General features: G+C 44.2%; 1 protein-coding gene across 1 annotated transcript in view; it reads right to left on the bottom strand.

Moving 5' to 3' along the window:
- LOC134936119 (A.superbus venom factor 1-like) overlaps window positions 1-21,412 on the bottom strand; it is a 147,197-nt gene that overhangs the window by 101,729 nt on the left and 24,056 nt on the right. Inside the window, exons 5-8 of the mRNA XM_063931028.1 lie at window positions 18,430-18,518; window positions 13,999-14,081; window positions 5,110-5,197; window positions 1,849-1,951 (exon numbers count right to left, since the gene is read on the bottom strand). Of these exons, the coding sequence (XP_063787098.1) occupies window positions 1,849-1,951; window positions 5,110-5,197; window positions 13,999-14,081; window positions 18,430-18,518 (363 nt within the window). The remainder of the gene's footprint in view (window positions 1-1,848; window positions 1,952-5,109; window positions 5,198-13,998; window positions 14,082-18,429; window positions 18,519-21,412) is intronic.

The raw sequence follows: 21,412 nt of genomic DNA, 5'->3' as shown, positions 1-21,412 counted from the left end.
TAAAGGTATTGATAAGAGGGTCATCCCAAGGGATATTAAATGCTCAGTATTCACGGGCCTCTTCATTTAAAAGTTGCTACAGCTGTGGAAAGCCATGACAGCACTATCATGCAAAGTTTGTATTTTTGGATGATCTCTAGAGACTCAACATGACATTGAAACCTTTAACCATTTGCCTGGCATGGTCGCATCAGATGTAATTTTAGAAAATAGAACACTTTATGGATACAGAGGGGTAAATTTACTAAGATGGAAGTTCTATTTAAGATGGGATGTTGCCCATAGCAACCAACCGGATTCTACTTATCATTTATCTAGCACCTACTACAAGATAATACCTGGAATCTGTTTGGTTGCTATGGGCAACAACCCATCTTAAATAGAACTCCCATCTTAGTAAATTTACCCCAAAGAGTTTTCCATGATTCCTTGCTAGTATCTCTCTCAACAAAACCCTCTAGAGCACACACACTCATTTAAGTTCGAGGACATCTGGAATATAGTGAAATCCAGGTCTTCTACAGAGGTACAGGACAAACTGCAGTATCACAGTAAAGGAAAGTGACAATGTCTGGAGTAAAGATCTTGGGAACCTGCAGATGATGTCCATGCCTCAAAGCTAGTTGCAGCCTTCCATTACTGGCAAGAATGCAAATCTAGGGAACCTGGTAATTGCCTCAGAAAGAAGCCAATACTTTCAGGCTTTTTGCTGGTGGATTTCACAACCTGATCTGGGGTGGGAGACTCATGATTTGAGGCCTTTACAGTTGGTCTACAGGAGTTACTGATTTAGGTTGAACCTTTCTTCTGGCATTGCACAGCTGCTCTACTGCCACAAAATCTACCACACCACCCAACAACTTCCACTATCAGGTCCAAAGACATCAATTTTGGGTTGAAGTTGTGCTGCCTCTGCAGAGTGGGCTACAGGCTAAATTGCCTCAATTTCAGACCTGTATAAACCAACTTCCTGTCTGTACACATCACCTGCCTATTAAATACATTTCGGACCAGCTGCTTTTGCACTTGAGCTATTGCACTATTGTGCTTTGGATGGCTTCCCTGAGTATGACCTCCTGGCTTCTGACTCCTTGGCAGTGGGCAATGACTCTGAACTCTGACAGCATTTGGCTTTCTGTAGCTCCATTTATTCCACTCACAGGGTGGAATGGTTTGCTTTGTAAGTGATTGCCCCCTTTAAAAAAACTTCGAAGTTCGGCCAGCATCCCGCACGGCCGCTGAAATCGGGCTGCATTACATCCCGCCCCTCTGACTTGATAGGGCTATAGGTACAAATACATTTCTGCTGCTATAAACTGTTTATTCTGTGGATGTTATTTGGAAATTATTTGAAGACATATCAGCAAATAATAGGAAACTTAAACACCTAAAAAAAACAATTCTAGAAAACTTCAAAACCTAAAATTAAAAAAATCTACATATTCTTCACTGGCATTGGGATTCATCACAGGGCTCTGACATATTGTGATTATAAAAATTAACCATGGCAATTTCTTGCAGTTTATAATTAATACATTGAAACTGGAACCTTGCGATTTAAAATAGATTTAGATAGTGAAACCCATATTAGTGGTCGTAGTTAACATGTCAACAATTACAGTGGACACTCTGGTAAACTGAGGATGACTTGCCGATATGGTAATAATGTGGTTTAATGCATTTCAACAGAGTTGGCTGTACAACTTCAAACGTGATGCTTTACAGGCATGTTTGAAGTTCTCAAGCTGAAACCATTTAGATCGCTTTATTACCATGTTGGCATGCCACTTTTAATCTATCTATGTCCCTGTACTTATTTTCAACCTAAGTATTGGTGGAAACACATACCGAAACCCTTCTCAGAGTATCTGTTAGACTTTTCTTTTCATTATCTCTCTTCACTCCGAACAGTGCAAATGCATGTCCATTCACAGGCTTCCCAGGGAGATAACTGAGGAGAGAAATATATACAAGAAAAAGAATAATGTACACAGACACCTCCAGTACATATATCACTGATCACTAGCACACACAGACACCTCCTGTACATATATCACTGATCACTAGGACACACAGACACCTCCTCTACATATATCACTGATCACTAGTGAACACAGACACCTCCTGTACATATATCACTGATCACTAGAGCACACAGACACCTCCTGTACATATATCACTGATCACTAGTGCACACAGACACCTCCGGTACATATATCACATATCACTAGTACACACAGACACCTCCTGTACATATATCACTGATCACTAGAGCACACAGACACCTCCTCTACATATATCACTGATCACTAGGACACACAGACACCTCCTGTACATATATCACTGATCACTAGGACACAGACACCTCCTGTACATATATCACTGATCACTAGATCACACAGACACATCCTGTACATATATCACTGATCACTAGGACACACAGACACCTCCTGTACATATATCACTAATCACTAATACACACAGACACCTCCTGTACATATATCACTGATCACTAGGACACACAGTCACCTCCTGTACATATATCACTGATCACTAGAGCAAACAGATACCTCCGTACATATATCACTGATCACTAGAGCACACAGACACCTCCTGTACATATATCACTGATCACTAGTACACACAGACACCTCCTGTACATATATCACTGATCACTAGAGCACACAGACACCTCCTCTACATATATCACTGATAACTAGAGCACACAGACACCTCCTGTACATATATCACTGATCACTAGAGTACACAGACACATCCTGTACATATATCACTAATCACTAATACACACAGACACCTCCTGTACATACTGTATATCAATGATCACTAGAGCACATAGACACCTCCTGTACATATATCACTGATCACTAGTACACACAGACACCTCCTGTACATATATCACTGATCACTAGGACACACAGACACCTCCTGTACATATATCACTAATCACTAATACACACAGACACCTCCTGTACATATATCACTGAGCACTAGGACACACAGTCACCTCCTGTACATATATCACTGATCACTAGAGCAAACAGATACCTCCGTACATATATCACTGATCACTAGAGCACATAGACACCTCCTGTACATATATCACTGATCACTAGTACACACAGACACCTCCGTACATATATCACCGATCACTAGAGCACACAGACACCTCCTGTACATATATCACTGATCACTAGTACACACAGACACCTCCTGTACATATATCACTGATCACTAGAGCACACAGACACCTCCTCTACATATATCACTGATCACTAGAGCACACAGACACCTCCTGTACATATATCACTGATCACTAGAGTACACAGACACCTCCTGTACATATATCACTAATCACTAATACACACAGACACCTCCTGTACATACTGTATATCAATGATCACTAGAGCACATAGACACCTCCTGTACATATATCACTGATCACTAGGACACACAGACACCTCCTGTACATATATCACTGATCACTAGAGCACACAGATACCTCCTGTACATATATCACTGATCACTAGAGCACACAGACACCTCATGTACATATATCATTGATCACTAGAGCACATAGACACCTCCTGTACATATATCACTGATCACTAGAACACACAGACACCTCCTCTACATATATCACTGATCACTAGAGCACACAGACACCTCCTGTATATATATCACTGATCACTAGGACACACAGACACCTCCTGTACATATATCACTGATCACTAGAGCACACAGATACCTCCTGTACATATATCACTGATCACTAGAGCACACAGACACCTCATGTACATATATCATTGATCACTAGAGCACATAGACACCTCCTGTACATATATCACTGATCACTAGAACACACAGACACCTCCTGTACATATATCACTGATCACTAGAGCACACAGATACCTCCTCTACATATATCACTGATCACTAGAACACACAGACACCTCCTGTACATATATCACTGATCACTAGAGCACACAGATACCTCCTCTACATATATCACTGATCACTAGTGCACACAGACACCTCCTGTACATATATCACTGATCACTAGTACCCAGACACCTCCTGTACATATATATCATTGATCACTAGTACACACAGACACCTCCTGTACATACCGTATTTGCCGGCGTATAAGACGACTTTTTCCCCCTGAAAAACATGCCTCCAAGCGGGGGGTCGTCTTATACGCCGGGTTCGTCTTATACGCCGGGTGGGAAGTCAGTCTTATACACACGGCGCGGGAAGTCGCGAAACAGGGGCGTGGCCTAGCATAAGGGGGCGTGGCCTCACGGGCGGACCCCCGTTTTCAGCAATCCAGGGGGTTAAGAAGATGATGTTGGCTGCCCCCCCACTTCCCCCGTGAAGTGCCTCTATCTCACGGTGAGTGTATGGCGCTGCCGGCGGGTGAAGCTGTGTGAAGTTCGGCTCCTACACAGGGACAGGAGCCAGGTGCTGCACGTATTGTTACAGTGCAGCACCCGGCTCATGTCACTGAGCAGGAGCCGACATTCAGCAGTGACAGGCGGTTAGGCAGGGAGGACAGCGGACAGCGGCAGCACTGACATGTATGCATAAGAAGGGGGGGGGGGCAGCGGCTTAGGCAGGGGGGACAGTGGCAGCACTGCAGGGAAGCTGCAGGTGAGGGGGGCTTACAACTTTATGTGGTTGGTTAATACTGGTACTACAGGTATCCATAACAAGGGCGGACCAGACAGCTGCTAGTGACAGGGAGACGGCAGGGACCAATCCAATCAGGCAATAACAAACTCTATATTTTGAGTGGAAATGTTGGGGGGTCGTCTTATACGCCCAGTCGTCTTATACGCCGGCAAATACGGTATATCACTGATCACTAGTACACAGACACCTCCTGTACATATATCACTGATCACTAGTACACACAGACACCTCCTGTACATATATTACTGATCACTAGTACACACAGACACCTCCTGTACATATATCACTGATCACTAGTACACACAGACACCTCCTGTACATATACAGTATCACTAATCACTAGAACAAACATAATCTGTACAGATTTATTGTGTACACATAAAAACATTTACTTACTTTGCATATATACGCACTCTTAGTTCTTGGTCATTTAAGTATAAAAATCTCTGAGTGGATTCAATCTTAACCTCAAAACTTGGCAGGACTGGAAGTATGGAGAAAGGAAACTTGATATTAACATATTTTCAAGTTCACTTATAAACTCAATTAATTTACAGTAAAATCTAGAGATGAGCAGGCTCGGTTCTCAGAGAACTAAGCACACCCAAACTTCAAGGATCCAAGTGGATCTGGAAAGAAACATGGATCTCCTGGCTTGCCTTGGATCCTAAAATGAAGCAAAACTAAGCTGACCATATTATCCCTTTAACCTGGGACACTCTTGAATTACACAGGTTCTGTGGCTTGCTGACTAAAAGCCTGCATTTCACCTGGTTTTAAGCAGCCTCAGAACTTGTGTAATTCATGAGTGTCCCAGGTTAAAGGGATAATATGGTCAGCCTAGGCAAAACATCACTTCCTGTTGTCGGATCCGGATCTTGCAGGTTTTGGATTCAGGCCTGAATTTCAAAGCCCCATTGAAATCAATGGGATGACCGCCATGAGTGTGAGTTCTTGAATGGTGCCTGGAAATGGCTTCCAGCACTTGCTGCAGGCATTTGTTTGCGTACCAGTCCCCAGTGATGGTGCAATGATGCATGAGTGGTATCGTAGCTACATGACCTTAGCCACAAAAACAGCCACCATCTGCTTGCACATGCTGCACTCATAAAGGAACTACTTTGGCAGCACATCTACAACTGGCGTTTACTGGGCCAACTGTTGTTTGGTCTCTGGGTCGAAACTATAGATCCAGGATTCATCAACACTGATGATATCCCTGACAGAGTTTAAGCCAGCATGTTGCAGCACCAAGTCTCCGAATCCTCCTTCTGCTCTTGAGTCAGCTGATGGGGCACCCTGCGTACAGAAACCTTGCTCAGGCCAAGCTTTTTTTTTGGAGTATCAAGCAGATGGATCCTGGATGCCTATCTCCTTCTCTAACTGGGCCACAATCACCTTCGCGTCCAACTCAACTATGTCTCGCATGCCAGCAAGGTGTTCCTTGGTGATGGCAGATACAGGTCAGCAGCAGTGCTCCTCATTTTCTAGGGACCATCTCCTGCACCAAAATTTGGTAAACCTCTCAAACACAGGACCGGCTCTTCCTTCTCAAAAGCAGTCGGCAGCCAATTAAAACTCTCCTGCTTTCATAGACCACTCATTATATTAAATTACACAAGGTAAGCAACCCCAAACAAGCTACCTAAATAAAAGAAAGGGAAGGAATGTGTGGGAGACAGTGGAAGAGAAAAGTGGAAGAGAAAAGAAATGAACAGTAAAATAACTAACATGAAGAACGCAATAGTGCTAAGGTGACTGTGTGAGGATGACATAATGTAAACTTGAAAAATAAGACACTACAACCTAGTTAAAGCAAGCACAAAAGCAAAATACAATGGCATAAATAAACAATATTAAATTCAGTTAAGTCATCATGAGAATCTAGGAGAATCTGGTAAGGGGGCAAGCTTTCATGGGCTAAAAGGGCAAGTACAGGGTGCAGAACATGGACTAGGAGGTCCAGGGTCGTGGAACAAGATCAGTTTCTATGGGCAAGGAGTGAGATCAGGGGCGTTAAGAGGGGGGAAGCTGGTACCATCTACCAGGGCATGACATTGGGGAAGGCGCCTGGGCAGCGGCTTGTGTGCTTAGTATTTTCTAGAGATGAGCGTCAGAAATTTTTCGGGTTTTGTGTTTTGGTTTTGGGTTCGGTTCCGCGGCCGTGTTTTGGGTTCGACCGCGTTTTGGCAAAACCTCACCGAATTTTTTTTGTCGGATTCGGGTGTGTTTTGGATTCGGGTGTTTTTTTCAAAAAACCCTAAAAAACAGCTTAAATCATAGAATTTGGGGGTCATTTTGATCCCAAAGTATTATTAACCTCAAAAACCATAATTTCCACTCATTTTCAGTCTATTCTGAATACCTCACACCTCACAATATTATTTTTAGTCCTAAAATTTGCACCGAGGTCGCTGTGTGAGTAAGATAAGCGACCCTAGTGGCCGACACAAACACCGGGCCCATCTAGGAGTGGCACTGCAGTGTCACGCAGGATGTCCCTTCCAAAAAACCCTCCCCAAACAGCACATGACGCAAAGAAAAAAAGAGCCGCAATGAGGTAGCTGTGTGAGTAAGATAAGCGACCCTAGTGGCCGACACAAACACCGGGCCCATCTAGGAGTGGCACTGCAGTGTCACGCAGGATGTCCCTTCCAAAAAACCCTCCCCAAACAGCACATGACGCAAAGAAAAAAAGAGGCGCAATGAGGTAGCTGACTGTGTGAGTAAGATAAGCGACCCTAGTGGCCGACACAAACACCGGGCCCATCTAGGAGTGGCACTGCAGTGTCACGCAGGATGTCCCTTCCAAAAAACCATCCACAAACAGCACATGACGCAAAGAAAAAAAGAGGCGCAATGAGGTAGCTGACTGTGTGACTAAGATAAGCGACCCTAGTGGCCGACACAAACACCGGGCCCATCTAGGAGTGGCACTGCAGTGTCACGCAGGATGGCCCTTCCAAAAAACCCTCCCCAAACAGCACATGACGCAATGAAAAATAAAAGAAAAAAGAGGTGCAAGATGGAATTGTCCTTGGGCCCTCCCACCCACCCTTATGTTGTATAAACAGGACATGCACACTTTAACCAACCCATCATTTCAGTGACAGGGTCTGCCACACGACTGTGACTGATATGACGGGTTGGTTTGGACCCCCACCAAAAAAGAAGCAATTAATCTCTCCTTGCACAAACTGGCTCTACAGAGGCAAGATGTCCACCTCATCATCATCCTCCGATATATCACCGTGTACATCCCCCTCCTCACAGATTATCAATTCGTCCCCACTGGAATCCACCATCTCAGCTCCCTGTGTACTTTGTGGAGGCAATTGCTGCTGGTCAATGTCTCCGCGGAGGAATTGATTATAATTCATTTTAATGAACATCATCTTCTCCACATTTTCTGGATGTAACCTCGTACGCCGATTGCTGACAAGGTGAGCGGCGGCACTAAACACTCTTTCGGAGTACACACTTGTGGGAGGGCAACTTAGGTAGAATAAAGCCAGTTTGTGCAAGGGCCTCCAAATTGACTCTTTTTCCTGCCAGTATAAGTACGGACTGTGTGACGTGCCTACTTGGATGCGGTCACTCATATAATCCTCCACCATTCTTTCAATGTTGAGAGAATCATATGCAGTGACAGTAGACGACATGTCCGTAATCGTTGTCAGGTCCTTCAGTCCGGACCAGATGTCAGCATCAGCAGTCGCTCCAGACTGCCCTGCATCACCGCCAGCGGGTGGGCTCGGAATTCTGAGCCTTTTCCTCGCACCCCCAGTTGCGGGAGAATGTGAAGGAGGAGATGTTGACAGGTCGCGTTCCGCTTGACTTGACAATTTTGTCACCAGCAGGTCTTTCAACCCCAGCAGACTTGTGTCTGCCGGAAAGAGAGATCCAAGGTAGGCTTTAAATCTAGGATCGAGCACGGTGGCCAAAATGTAGTGCTCTGATTTCAACAGATTGACCACCCGTGAATCCTTGTTAAGCGAATTAAGGGCTCCATCCACAAGTCCCACATGCCTAGCGGAATCGCTCCATGTTAGCTCCTCCTTCAATGTCTCCAGCTTCTTCTGCAAAAGCCTGATGAGGGGAATGACCTGACTCAGGCTGGCAGTGTCTGAACTGACATCACGTGTGGCAAGTTCAAAGGGCATCAGAACCTTGCACAACGTTGAAATCATTCTCCACTGCGCTTGAGACAGGTGCATTCCACCTCCTATATCGTGCTCAATTGTATAGGCTTGAATGGCCTTTTGCTGCTCCTCCAACCTCTGAAGCATATAGAGGGTTGAATTCCACCTCGTTACCACTTCTTGCTTCAGATGATGGCAGGGCAGGTTCAGTAGTTTTTGGTGGTGCTCCAGTCTTCTGTACGTGGTGCCTGTACGCCGAAAGTGTCCCGCAATTCTTCTGGCCACCGACAGCATCTCTTGCACGCCCCTGTCGTTTTTAAAAAAAATTCTGCACCACCAAATTCAAGGTATGTGCAAAACATGGGACGTGCTGGAATTTGCCCATATTTAATGCACACACAATATTGCTGGCGTTGTCCGATGCCACAAATCCACAGGAGAGTCCAATTGGGGTAAGCCATTCCGCGATGATCTTCCTCAGTTGCCGTAAGAGGTTTTCAGCTGTGTGCGTATTCTGGAAACCGGTGATACAAAGCGTAGCCTGCCTAGGAAAGAGTTGGCGTTTGCGAGATGCTGCTACTGGTGCCGCCGCTGCTGTTCTTGCGGCGGGAGTCCATACATCTACCCAGTGGGCTGTCACAGTCATATAGTCCTGACCCTGCCCTGCTCCACTTGTCCACATGTCCGTGGTTAAGTGGACATTGGGTACAGCTGCATTTTTTAGGACACTGGTGACTCTTTTTCTGAGGTCTGTGTACATTTTCGGTATCGCCTGCCTAGAGAAATGGAACCTAGATGGTATTTGGTACCGGGGACACAGTACCTCCAACAAGTCTCTAGTTGGCTCTGCAGTAATGATGGATACCGGAACCACGTTTCTCACCACCCAGGATGCCAAGGCCTCAGTTATCCGCTTTGCAGTAGGATGACTGCTGTGATATTTCATCTTCCTCGCAAAGGACTGTTGGACAGTCAATTGCTTGGTGGAAGTAGTAAAAGTGGTCTTACGACTTCCCCTCTGGGATGACCATCGACTCCCAGCAGCAACAACAGCAGCGCCAGCAGCAGTAGGCGTTACACACAAGGATGCATCGGAGGAATCCCAGGCAGGAGAGGAATCGTCAGAATTGCCAGTGACATGGCCTGCAGGACTATTGGCATTCCTGGGGAAGGAGGAAATTGACACTGAGGGAGTTGGTGGGGTGGTTTGCGTGAGCTTGGTTACAAGAGGAAGGGATTTACTGGTCAGTGGACTGCTTCCGCTATCGCCCAAAGTTTTTGAACTTGTCACTGACTTATTATAAATGCGCTGCAGGTGACGTATAAGGGAGGATGTTCCGAGGTGGTTAACGTCCTTACCCCTACTTATTACAGCTTGACAAAGGCAACACACGGCTTGACACCTGTTGTCCGCATTTCTGTTGAAATACTTCCACACCGAAGAGCTGATTTTTTTGGTATTTTCACCAGGCATGTCAACGGCCATATTCCTCCCACGGACAACAGGTGTCTCCCCGGGTGCCTGACTTAAACAAACCACCTCACCATCAGAATCCTCCTGGTCAATTTCCTCCCCAGCGCCAGCAACACCCATATCCTCCTCATCCTGGTGTACTTCAACACTGACATCTTCAATCTGACTATCAGGAACTGGACTGCGGGTGCTCCTTCCAGCACTTGCAGGGGGCGTGCAAATGGTGGAAGGCGCATGCTCTTCACGTCCAGTGTTGGGAAGGTCAGGCATCGCAACCGACACAATTGGACTCTCCTTGTGGATTTGGGATTTCGAAGAACGCACAGTTCTTTGCGGTGCTACTGCTTTTGCCAGCTTGAGTCTTTTCATTTTTCTAGCGAGAGGCTGAGTGCTTCCATCCTCATGTGAAGCTGAACCACTAGCCATGAACATAGGCCAGGGCCTCAGCCGTTCCTTGCCACTCCGTGTGGTAAATGGCATATTGGCAAGTTTACGCTTCTCCTCCGACAATTTTATTTTAGGTTTTGGAGTCCTTTTTTTACTGATATTTGGTGTTTTGGATTTGACATGCTCTGTACTATGACATTGGGCATCGGCCTTGGCAGACGACGTTGCTGGCATTTCATCGTCTCGGCCATGACTAGTGGCAGCAGCTTCAGCACGAGGTGGAAGTGGATCTTGATCTTTCCCTAATTTTGGAACCTCAACATTTTTGTTCTCCATATTTTAATAGGCACAACTAAAAGGCACCTCAGGTAAACAATGGAGATGGATGGATACTAGTATACAATTATGGATGGACTGCCGAGTGCCGACACAGAGGTAGCTACAGCCGTGGACTACCGTACTGTACTGTGTCTGCTGCTAATATAGACTGGTTGATAAAGAGATGTAGTATGTATGTATAAAGAAGAAAGAAAAAAAACCACGGGTAGGTGGTATACAATTATGGACGGACTGCCGAGTGCCGACACAGAGGTAGCTACAGCCGTGGACTACCGTACTGTACTGTGTCTGCTGCTAATATAGACTGGATGATAATGAGATGTAGTATGTATAAAGAAGGAAAAAAAAAACACGGGTAGGTGGTATACAATTATGGATGGACTGCCGAGTGCCGACACAGAGGTAGCTACAGCCGTGGACTACCGTACTGTACTGTGTCTGCTGCTAATATAGACTGGTTGATAATGAGATGTAGTATGTATGTATAAAGAAGAAAGAAAAAAAAACCACGGGTAGGTGGTATACAATTATGGACGGACTGCCGAGTGCCGACACAGAGGTAGCTACAGCCGTGGACTACCGTACTGTACTGTGTCTGCTGCTAATATAGACTGGATGATAATGAGATGTAGTATGTATAAAGAAGAAAGAAAAAAAAACCACGGGTAGGTGGTATACAATTATGGATGGACTGCCGAGTGCCGACACAGAGGTAGCTACAGCCGTGGACTACCGTACTGTACTGTGTCTGCTGCTAATATAGACTGGATGATAATGAGATGTAGTATGTATAAAGAAGAAAAAAAAAACCACGGGTAGATGGTATACAATTATGGATGGACTGCCGAGTGCCGACACAGAGGTAGCTACAGCCGTGGACTACCGTACTGTACTGTGTCTGCTGCTAATATAGACTGGATGATAATGAGATGTAGTATGTATAAAGAAGAAAGAAAAAAAAACCACGGGTAGGTGGTATACAATTATGGACGGACTGCCGAGTGCCGACACAGAGGTAGCTACAGCCGTGGACTACCGTACTGTACTGTGTCTGCTGCTAATATAGACTGGATGATAATGAGATGTAGTATGTATAAAGAAGAAAGAAAAAAAAACCACGGGTAGGTGGTATACAATTATGGATGGACTGCCGAGTGCCGACACAGAGGTAGCTACAGCCGTGGACTACCGTACTGTACTGTGTCTGCTGCTAATATAGACTGGATGATAATGAGATGTAGTATGTATAAAGAAGAAAAAAAAAACCATGGGTAGGTGGTATACAATTATGGATGGACTGCCGAGTGCCGACACAGAGGTAGCTACAGCCGTGGACTACCGTACTGTACTGTGTCTGCTGCTAATATAGACTGGATGATAATGAGATGTAGTATGTATAAAGAAGAAAGAAAAAAAAAACCACGGGTAGGTGGTATACAATTATGGACGGACTGCCGAGTGCCGACACAGAGGTAGCTACAGCCGTGGACTACCGTACTGTACTGTGTCTGCTGCTAATATAGACTGGTTGATAATGAGATGTAGTATGTATAAAGAAGAAAGAAAAAAAAACCACGGGTAGGTGGTATACAATTATGGATGGACTGCCGAGTGCCGACACAGAGGTAGCTACAGCCGTGGACTACCGTACTGTACTGTGTCTGCTGCTAATATAGACTGGATGATAATGAGATGTAGTATGTATAAAGAAGAAAAAAAAAACCACGGGTAGGTGGTATACAATTATGGATGGACTGCCGAGTGCCGACACAGAGGTAGCTACAGCCGTGGACTACCGTACTGTACTGTGTCTGCTGCTAATATAGACTGGATGATAATGAGATGTAGTATGTATAAAGAAGAAAGAAAGAAAAAACCACGGGTAGGTGGTATACAATTATGGATGGACTGCCGAGTGCCGACACAGAGGTAGCTACAGCCGTGAACTACCGTACTGTGTCTGCTGCGACTGGATGATAAATAATGATATAAAAAATATATATATATCACTACTGCAGCCGGACAGGTATATATTATATAATGACGGACCTGCTGGACACTGTCTGTCAGCAGAATGAGTTTTTTATAGAATAAAAAAACACCACACAAGTCACACGACGAGTGTTTAACTTTTTCAGGCAATCACAATATAGTATACTATACTGGTGGTCAGTGTGGTCAGGTCACTGGTCAGTCACACTGGCAGTGGCACTCCTGCAGCAAAAGTGTGCACTGTTTAATTTTAATAATATGTACTCCTGGCTCCTGCTATAACCTATAACTGCTCCCCAGTCTCCCCCACAATTAAGCTGTGTGATATTATACATAGATGATGCAGCACACTGGGCTGAGCACAGATATGGTATGTGACTGAGTCACTGTGTATCGTTTTTTTCAGGCAGAGAACGGATTATATTAAATAAAACTGCACTGGTGGTCACTGGTCAGTGGTCAATCACTAGTAAACTCTGCACTCTCTAGTACTCCTAAGCTCCAGTAAATCAAGTGTCTCTGTCTCAATCTCACTCTCTCTCTTCTAATCTAAATGGAGAGGACGCCAGCCACGTCCTCTCCCTATCAATCTCAATGCACGTGTGAAAATGGCGGCGACGCGCGGCTCCTTATATAGAATCCGAGTCTCGCGATAGAATCCGAGCCTCGCGAGAATCCGACAGCGTCATGATGACGTTCGGGCGCGCTCGGGTTAACCGAGCAAGGCGGGAAGATCCGAGTCGCTCGGATCCGTGTAAAAAAAGCTGAAGTTCGGGCGGGTTCGGATTCCGAGGAACCGAACCCGCTCATCTCTAGTATTTTCCATTGTTTTTAGAATTGCATGTTGCCACGACTCCCATATTTGACCATGTTCCCTTCAGTGCTCAGGCTCCATGGCTGACTCAATGGTTCAGTAATTATACTATATACTGTAATCATCATACTTCATACCGTATTCTTTCACTTCAAAGTTTGTGATGTAGTTTTGTGTATCTGCATCCTGAAATTTTGCTGATATGGTCCATATTCCAAAACTATAAGTACAAAACAAAGAGATATTAGTTGTTTCACACACCATCTGAGTAACACTATTTAGTACATCTCAATTAAATTTATTCCAGAGAGGGATTTATTTGAAGCCTTATTTACCAACATAGGGCTCAGATTTATGTAGCCTATTAGGAGAAAAGTGCTATATAAATATTATTATTATTATTATTATTATTATTATTATTATTATTATCTAACTGAACCAAACCCCAAAAACAGCTTAAAATAGGGATTTTGCACTATGTATCATCAGCTCTGATCGCGACTAATAGAATACCATTCTACATTTGAATTACCTGGAATGGCAAAGTTAGCAACTTTTCATTACTGTTAGCCATGTAGCCAAACCTAGAGATGCCTGGATGGTTTCCAGCATTTTTCAGCATGGGCTGGTACATAGTCAGATTAAGGAAGGTGGGGGGGGGGATACAGGGGATACTTTACTGGGCCGCCCTCTGCTAGAACACACTGACATCACTAGCTCTTCCTCTTGTGCAGCAGCAGAATTAGGCAGCCAGAATTACGAGCAGAACAATATGCAGTTCAGGCAGAGACACGGGATTATCAGGTTTCATGAGCTACCGACAGAGCTTCCCAACCAGAGGAGAGATAGGTGGGGGAGAGAGTTGTAAGTGACACAGCTTCTTCTCATCCCCGCCTGGGTGTCTGGGTCCCGTGTAACCTGTTATCTCATTCAGGTCTAGAGAGATAGACACACACAGAGAGTCCTCCTGAGTCCTGTCTTAGTGTGTAAGTAGTACAAGTAGTGCAGAGGCTGGTGCTAAACTTCCATGTGACATGATCATTAAAGATTGATTTTTCTACGTGTATTTTTAGGGTGTAGTATGGTATGCCGGCGGCCGGGCTCCCGGCAACCAGCATACCGGTGCCGGGAGCCCGACCGCCGGCATACCAACAGCGTGGTGAGCGCAAATGAGCCCCTATGCGCGCCACACTATTTTATTCTCCCTCCAGGGGGGTTGTGAACCCCCACGAGGGAGAAAAAGTGTTGGTATGCCGGCTGTCGGGATTCCGGCGCCGGTATACTGAGTAGAGATGAGCGGGTTCGGTTCCTCGGAATCCGAACTCGCCCGAACTTCAGGTTTTTTTACACGGGGCCGAGCGACTCGGATCTTCCCGCCTTGCTCGGTTAACCCGAGCACGCCCGAAAGTCATCATCCCGCTGTCGGATTCTCGCGAGGCTCGTATTCTATCGCGAGACTCGGATTCTATATAAGGAGCCGCGCGTCGCCGCCATTTTCACACGTGCATTGAGATTGATAGGGAGAGGACGTGGCTGGCGTCCTCTCCGTTTAGACTAGAGTACTAGAGAGAGACACAAATTTTGGGGAGCATATTATTAGGAGGAGTACTACTTGCTGCTGATAGTGTGACCAGTGACCACCAGTTTAATTAATCCGTTCTCTGCCTGAAAAAAAACGATACACAGTGTGACACAGTCACATACCATATCTGTGCTCAGCCCAGTGTGCTGCATCATATGTAATACTGTATATCATTATCTGACTGTGCTGAGTGCTCACTGCTCACACAGCTTAATTGTGGGGGAGACTGGGGAGCAGTTATAGCAGGAGCACATATTTTAAGTACAGTGCACACTTTTGCTGCCAGAGTGCCACTGCCAGTGTGACTGACCAGTGACCACTGACCACCAGTATTGTGATTGTCTGCTGACCACCAGTATATTGTGATTGTCTGCCTGAAAAAGTTAAACACTCGTCGTGTGGTGTTTTTATAAACGCATTCTGCAGACAGTGTCCAGCAGGTCCGTCATTACATAATATATACCTGTCCGGCTGCAGTACTAGTGTGATATATATATATTTTTATTTTATCTCATTATCATCCAGTCTATATTAGCAGCAGACACAGTACGGTAGTCCACGGCTGTAGCTACCTCTGTGTCGGCAGTCGCTCGTCCATCCATAATTGTATACCACCTACCCGTGGTTTTTTTTTTTTCTATCTTCTTGATACTAGTAGCTTACTTTAGGAGTCTGCAGTGCTGAGTCTGACAGACAGTGTCCAGCAGGTCCGTCATTACATAATATATACCTGTCCGGCTGCAGTACTAGTGTGATATATATATATATTTTAATTTTATCTCATTATCATCCAGTCTATATTAGCAGCAGACACAGTACGGTAGTCCACGGCTACCTGCAGTGCCACTCCTAGATGGGCCAGGTGTTTGTGTCGGCCACTAGGGTCGCTTATCTTACTCACACAGCTACCTCATTGCGCCTCTTTTTTTCTTTGCGTCATGTGCTGTTTGGGGAGTGTTTTTTGGAAGGGCCATCCTGCGTGACACTGCAGTGCCACTCCTAGATGGGCCAGGTGTTTGTGTCGGCCACTAGGGTCGCTTATCTTACTCATACAGCTACCTCATTGCGCCTCTTTTTTTCTTTGCGTCATGTGCTGTTTGGGGAGTGTTTTTTGGAAGGGCCATCCTGCGTGACACTGCAGTGCCACTCCTAGATGGGCCAGGTGTTTGTGTCGGCCACTAGGGTCGCTTATCTTACTCACACAGCTACCTCATTGCGCCTCTTTTATTCTTTGCGTCATGTGCTGTTTGGGGAGTGTTTTTTGGAAGGGCCATCCTGCGTGACACTGCAGTGCCACTCCTAGATGGGCCAGGTGTTTGTGTCGGCCACTAGGGTCGCTTATCTTACTCACACAGCTACCTCATTGCGCCTCTTTTTTTCTTTGCGTCATGTGCTGTTTGGGGAGTGTTTTTTGGAAGGGCCATCCTGCGTGACACTGCAGTGCCACTCCTAGATGGGCCAGGTGTTTGTGTCGGACACTAGGGTCGCTTAGCTTACTCACACAGCTACCTCATTGCGCCTCTTTTTTTCTTTGCGTCATGTGCTGTTTGGGGAGTGTTTTTTGGAAGGGCCATCCTGCGTGACACTGCAGTGCCACTCCTAGATGGGCCAGGTGTTTGTGTCGGCCACTAGGGTCGCTTAGCTTAGTCATCCAGCGACCTCGGTGCAAATTTTAGGACTAAAAATAATATTGTGAGGTGTGAGGTGTTCAGAATAGACTGAAAATGAGTGGAAATTATGGTTTTTGAGGTTAATAATACTTTGGGATCAAAATGACCCCCAAATTCTATGATTTAAGCTGTTTTTTAGTGTTTTTTGAAAAAAACACCCGAATCCAAAACACACCCGAATCCGACAAAAAAAATTCGGTGAGGTTTTGCCAAAACGCGGTCGAACCCAAAACACGGCCGCGGAACCGAACCCAAAACCAAAACACAAAACCCGAAAAATTTCAAGTGCACATCTCTAATACTGAGCACTGGGATCCCGACAGTCGGCATACTGAAGACCACCCGTATTTTTAGGTTGCTTAAGTTGCCTTTGTTCCGCAACAAGAAAACATTATAAAATAGTTGTCTCTCAATTAGGTGGCGCTATAAACAGTACCCAGGAATTATTAAACTATTAGTTTAAATCTAATATACACCATTGGTTTAAATTTAATATACACAATCCATACATCCAAGGTCGTAGCTACCATAGGTGCAGGGAGTGCAGCTGCTATGGGGCCCAGAGCTGAGAGGGGCCCACCTTCCCTGTCACTGTTACACGTGTTATATACATTTTTCGCCTTTGGGTATGTAGGGGTCTTTTCAAACTTTTTCCTTGGGGCCTGAAATATATCTACAGTAGGTATGCTCCTGGACCTGCTCATTGTAGTGTGGTATAAAATGAACTGGAGGGCAATATTAATGTTATATAATATGAACCTGGGCACTGTAATGAGGCACAATATGAATGGGGAGCATTATACTGTATATCATAATGTGAATTGGATTGCCGCATTCTCCATCTGCAGGGTCAACTTAAGCACTACTGAGATTCATAAAAGAAACGAGGGCACTACTATGGGGCATATCATTAAATAAGGCTCTACCATGGTTCAGAAAATTAACTAGGGCACTATTATAAGGCATACAATTAACATCTGCGGCAGAGAAGTGTCTCTCTAGAAGCACAGGGATGGGGGCCCATTCAAAATTTTGCTATGGGGCCCACAAAGTACTGGCTACGTCCCTGCATACATCCCAACATTACCAATTCCAGGAGGGAACTAATACTCTCTACCTGGACTTCACTCTTAATTGACCAATCAGCAGTGCCCAGCAGCATAGCAAACACCGGTGGAGGGTGCAATAATAATAACAATAATAATAATATAATAATAATAATGACAATAATATTTTTCTATGATAGGTTGGTGTCTATGGTTCAACACTGATAAACATGGCTCATGATGCAATCAATATGTATACTTGAGTCTCACCTTACAGGTTCTGTTAATACATAGCTCAGGGATAAGACGCCAGTTTTTGTTAATTGCAATCGGCTAGATATAATGACATTCTCTGGATTCTATAAAGGAAAGACAACCCAAATTATAAAAAAGCTTGACTTCAAGAACCACTGGGAAAATAAGCAATATGTATATATATAAATATATATATATATATATATATATATATATATATATTTATATATTTTTTACAGTCATTTAGTCATTGTCATTAGTCAAATTATAACTCTTACTTAAGGAAAATATGTGTATTCATATGGTACCTTTCAAGGTTTGCTCAAGGACAATATTTTAATATGTGTCACTCAATCAAGTGTTGGTGTGATCTTAGGGGGGTTTCCAGTTGCCCAGAAGACCCCCTGTACCGGTCCACAATTTTAATAACCTTGTTGTACTGCCCTCTTACACAGACTGCAACCTGTGTATTTAAAAAATTTTTTTGCTATGCTGTTTTTTTTTTAAAGATCATTTATTTAATTTTGGCCCAGCAAGGGGCTGGAGCCCCTGTGGAGACTTCCTGAACAGTATAGGTTGAAGGATGACTGTGGATAGAGTCCTTAGTGGAGAAACATGGTGACATCTGTGCCAGATCACCTGTGCTGGTGGAGAAAATATCAGGGAGATTCTAAGCCTTGGAGAGTGATAAAGTACCAACCGATCAGCTCCCAGCTGCCATGTCACAGGCTGTGTTAGAAGCAGGATACAGGGGTGCCTCCAGGTAAACTAGCTCTCAATCTGGATATGTTCTGTATGTGCCATTATCATGTGGCCATACATTAAGCAATTGTATGACCCATAGTGGATGTAATTATTATTATGCTGTGTATGGGTTTGGGGAGTGGTACCCCCCAGGTCTGGTGGGGCTGGGCCACCTTGGAGTAGCATGCCATATTATTTATTTAGCACTTATGTAACGCTCCTATTTTTTCACTAATATTACTCTTTTGAGTATTTTATTAACACCCTTATTTTTGTAGCACTTTCTAACCCATAGCCTCTGCTTCTTTCTTAACACATATTAACACTTTAGTATTTCAATGGTGTGCTGCCCTGGGGTGGTCGGGCCTGAGCCGAATTTGTGGGGTCCAAGCCCTGGACCTATGCTTAGTTAGGGACCTCCAGTAATAGAGCAGCCGTGAAGTGGCCTGGAGGCTTATCATATCTTTTGCAAAACATATGTAACGAAGAGCTCTAAATTTCCTATTATTACATAGTATATAGTTCTTCTTACTAACAGTCAGCAGAGTGCGTGGGAAAAATCCCTTTTGTATTTCTTGTCTAGAGTAACCCCATCCCACAGCACCTGGGGATTGTTACCAGCTTGATTAGAGCAGTTTTCCACTATTTATTGTGTTAGAAGCATGACAGATAGGAGCTGATTGGTTGCTACTTTATACCTGCATACCAATTTCAATAGCAGCAGAAAAATTAGATCAACTGACAATGCTGAAACCCATGTGGTCAACAGTCGTGAGGTCAGTGTGTGTTTGCCTGATGTGTAAAGCGCCACATTGTAAATGGTTTAAAAAAAAAAAAATTAAATGTACCGATATTATAAAGAAATAATAGTAGTAAAGACTTCTGTATGCAGGAAGGTGCCTAAATGGAGTCACCTTCAAAGTTTCACCAACACTTAAAATACAAAATACAAACAAAAGTGGGGAGGCCACCAAAAAGGTGCTTAACAACATGTGCATCCATAAACATACAGTAACTATGAAAAACAGCCCTTCTACAAAATTAAGTGGAAATATCATGCTCTTCCGTCTTTTTGTCACTTGTCAAATTTGTATTAATACCCAAATACCTCAATGGAAATAAAGTGCATATAGTGGGATACTGGTGTACAGGATCAATAAGCATCCACCTCTGTGTGACCATTCTACAATTAGTTACCCCTATGGTAATCCACTGGTGTTAATGTAGGCCTCTCAATGGGTATCTAGATGGAACTCCAACCATCCATTGGATTGAACCACAATCAGAGTTAAAAGCTATATAGTGTAACACTATGTATTATGTAACAAGTTCTATCCACGCATAGGCAAGATGCAAACTGTACCAGATCAGAATGAAATATGGGCCTTGAACAGATCTAAGTGGCCCGAGAATAAACATAGAAATATTTAGGAAACATCAACCCTATATGATCCTTGTTCTTTGTATGGGTTTCCTTATGTCTATCCCATGCATGTTTAATTTGCTCTACTGTCTCTGATGGGAGACTATTCCACTTATCCATTACTCTTTCTGTGAAGGTTTTTTTCCTTAAATTTCCCCTGAGCCTACCTCCCTCTAGTGTCAGTACATGTCCTCGTGTTTTCATACTTCTCTTCATTTGGAGAATGTTTCCCTCTTGGACTTTGTTAAAACCCTTGATATATTTGAAAGATTCTATCATATCCCCCCTTTCCCTTCTCTGCTCCAGACTATACATGTTAAGATCTTTTAGTCTTTCCAAGTAAGTTTTTTTTATTTAGGCCATGCACCATTTTAGTTGCCCTTCTTTGTACAGTCTCTAATGTACTTATATAATTCTGGAGATATGGTCTCCAGAACTGGACACGGTATTCTAAATGAGGCGTATACAGGCACTCAATTCCCAACCAGAAGACTGTTAATGATATACTGTACTTGGTTTGGGTATGAAAGGTACAGCAGAGTCAGGAGAAGGTCACTCTGAAACATCTACAATCTCCTCCAAAAATATCATAACTGTTTTCCATCCTTAGTCTGACTGCTGGGAAGTCACCTTCTTCTCCCTCAGACATGCCATTTACATTCCACAATTGGACCTGACCACTGTCGGTAAATCATTTAAACGGAACAGCAGCTCTATTGACTTTGTATCACAGGTGTTTAGGATGACTTTTACTTGTTATTGTCTGCTTACTACCTGAGTACTACCTGCACAGTAGCTGAGATGGCTGTGGCAAAAGGTAGAGAAACGGCG

Source organism: Pseudophryne corroboree, chromosome 6 (genome assembly GCF_028390025.1).
Source record: "Pseudophryne corroboree isolate aPseCor3 chromosome 6, aPseCor3.hap2, whole genome shotgun sequence".
NCBI classification, from domain to species: Eukaryota; Metazoa; Chordata; class Amphibia; order Anura; family Myobatrachidae; genus Pseudophryne; species Pseudophryne corroboree.
Note: the sequence above shows the minus strand (reverse complement) of the source record. Positions and strands in the feature narration are given on the sequence as shown.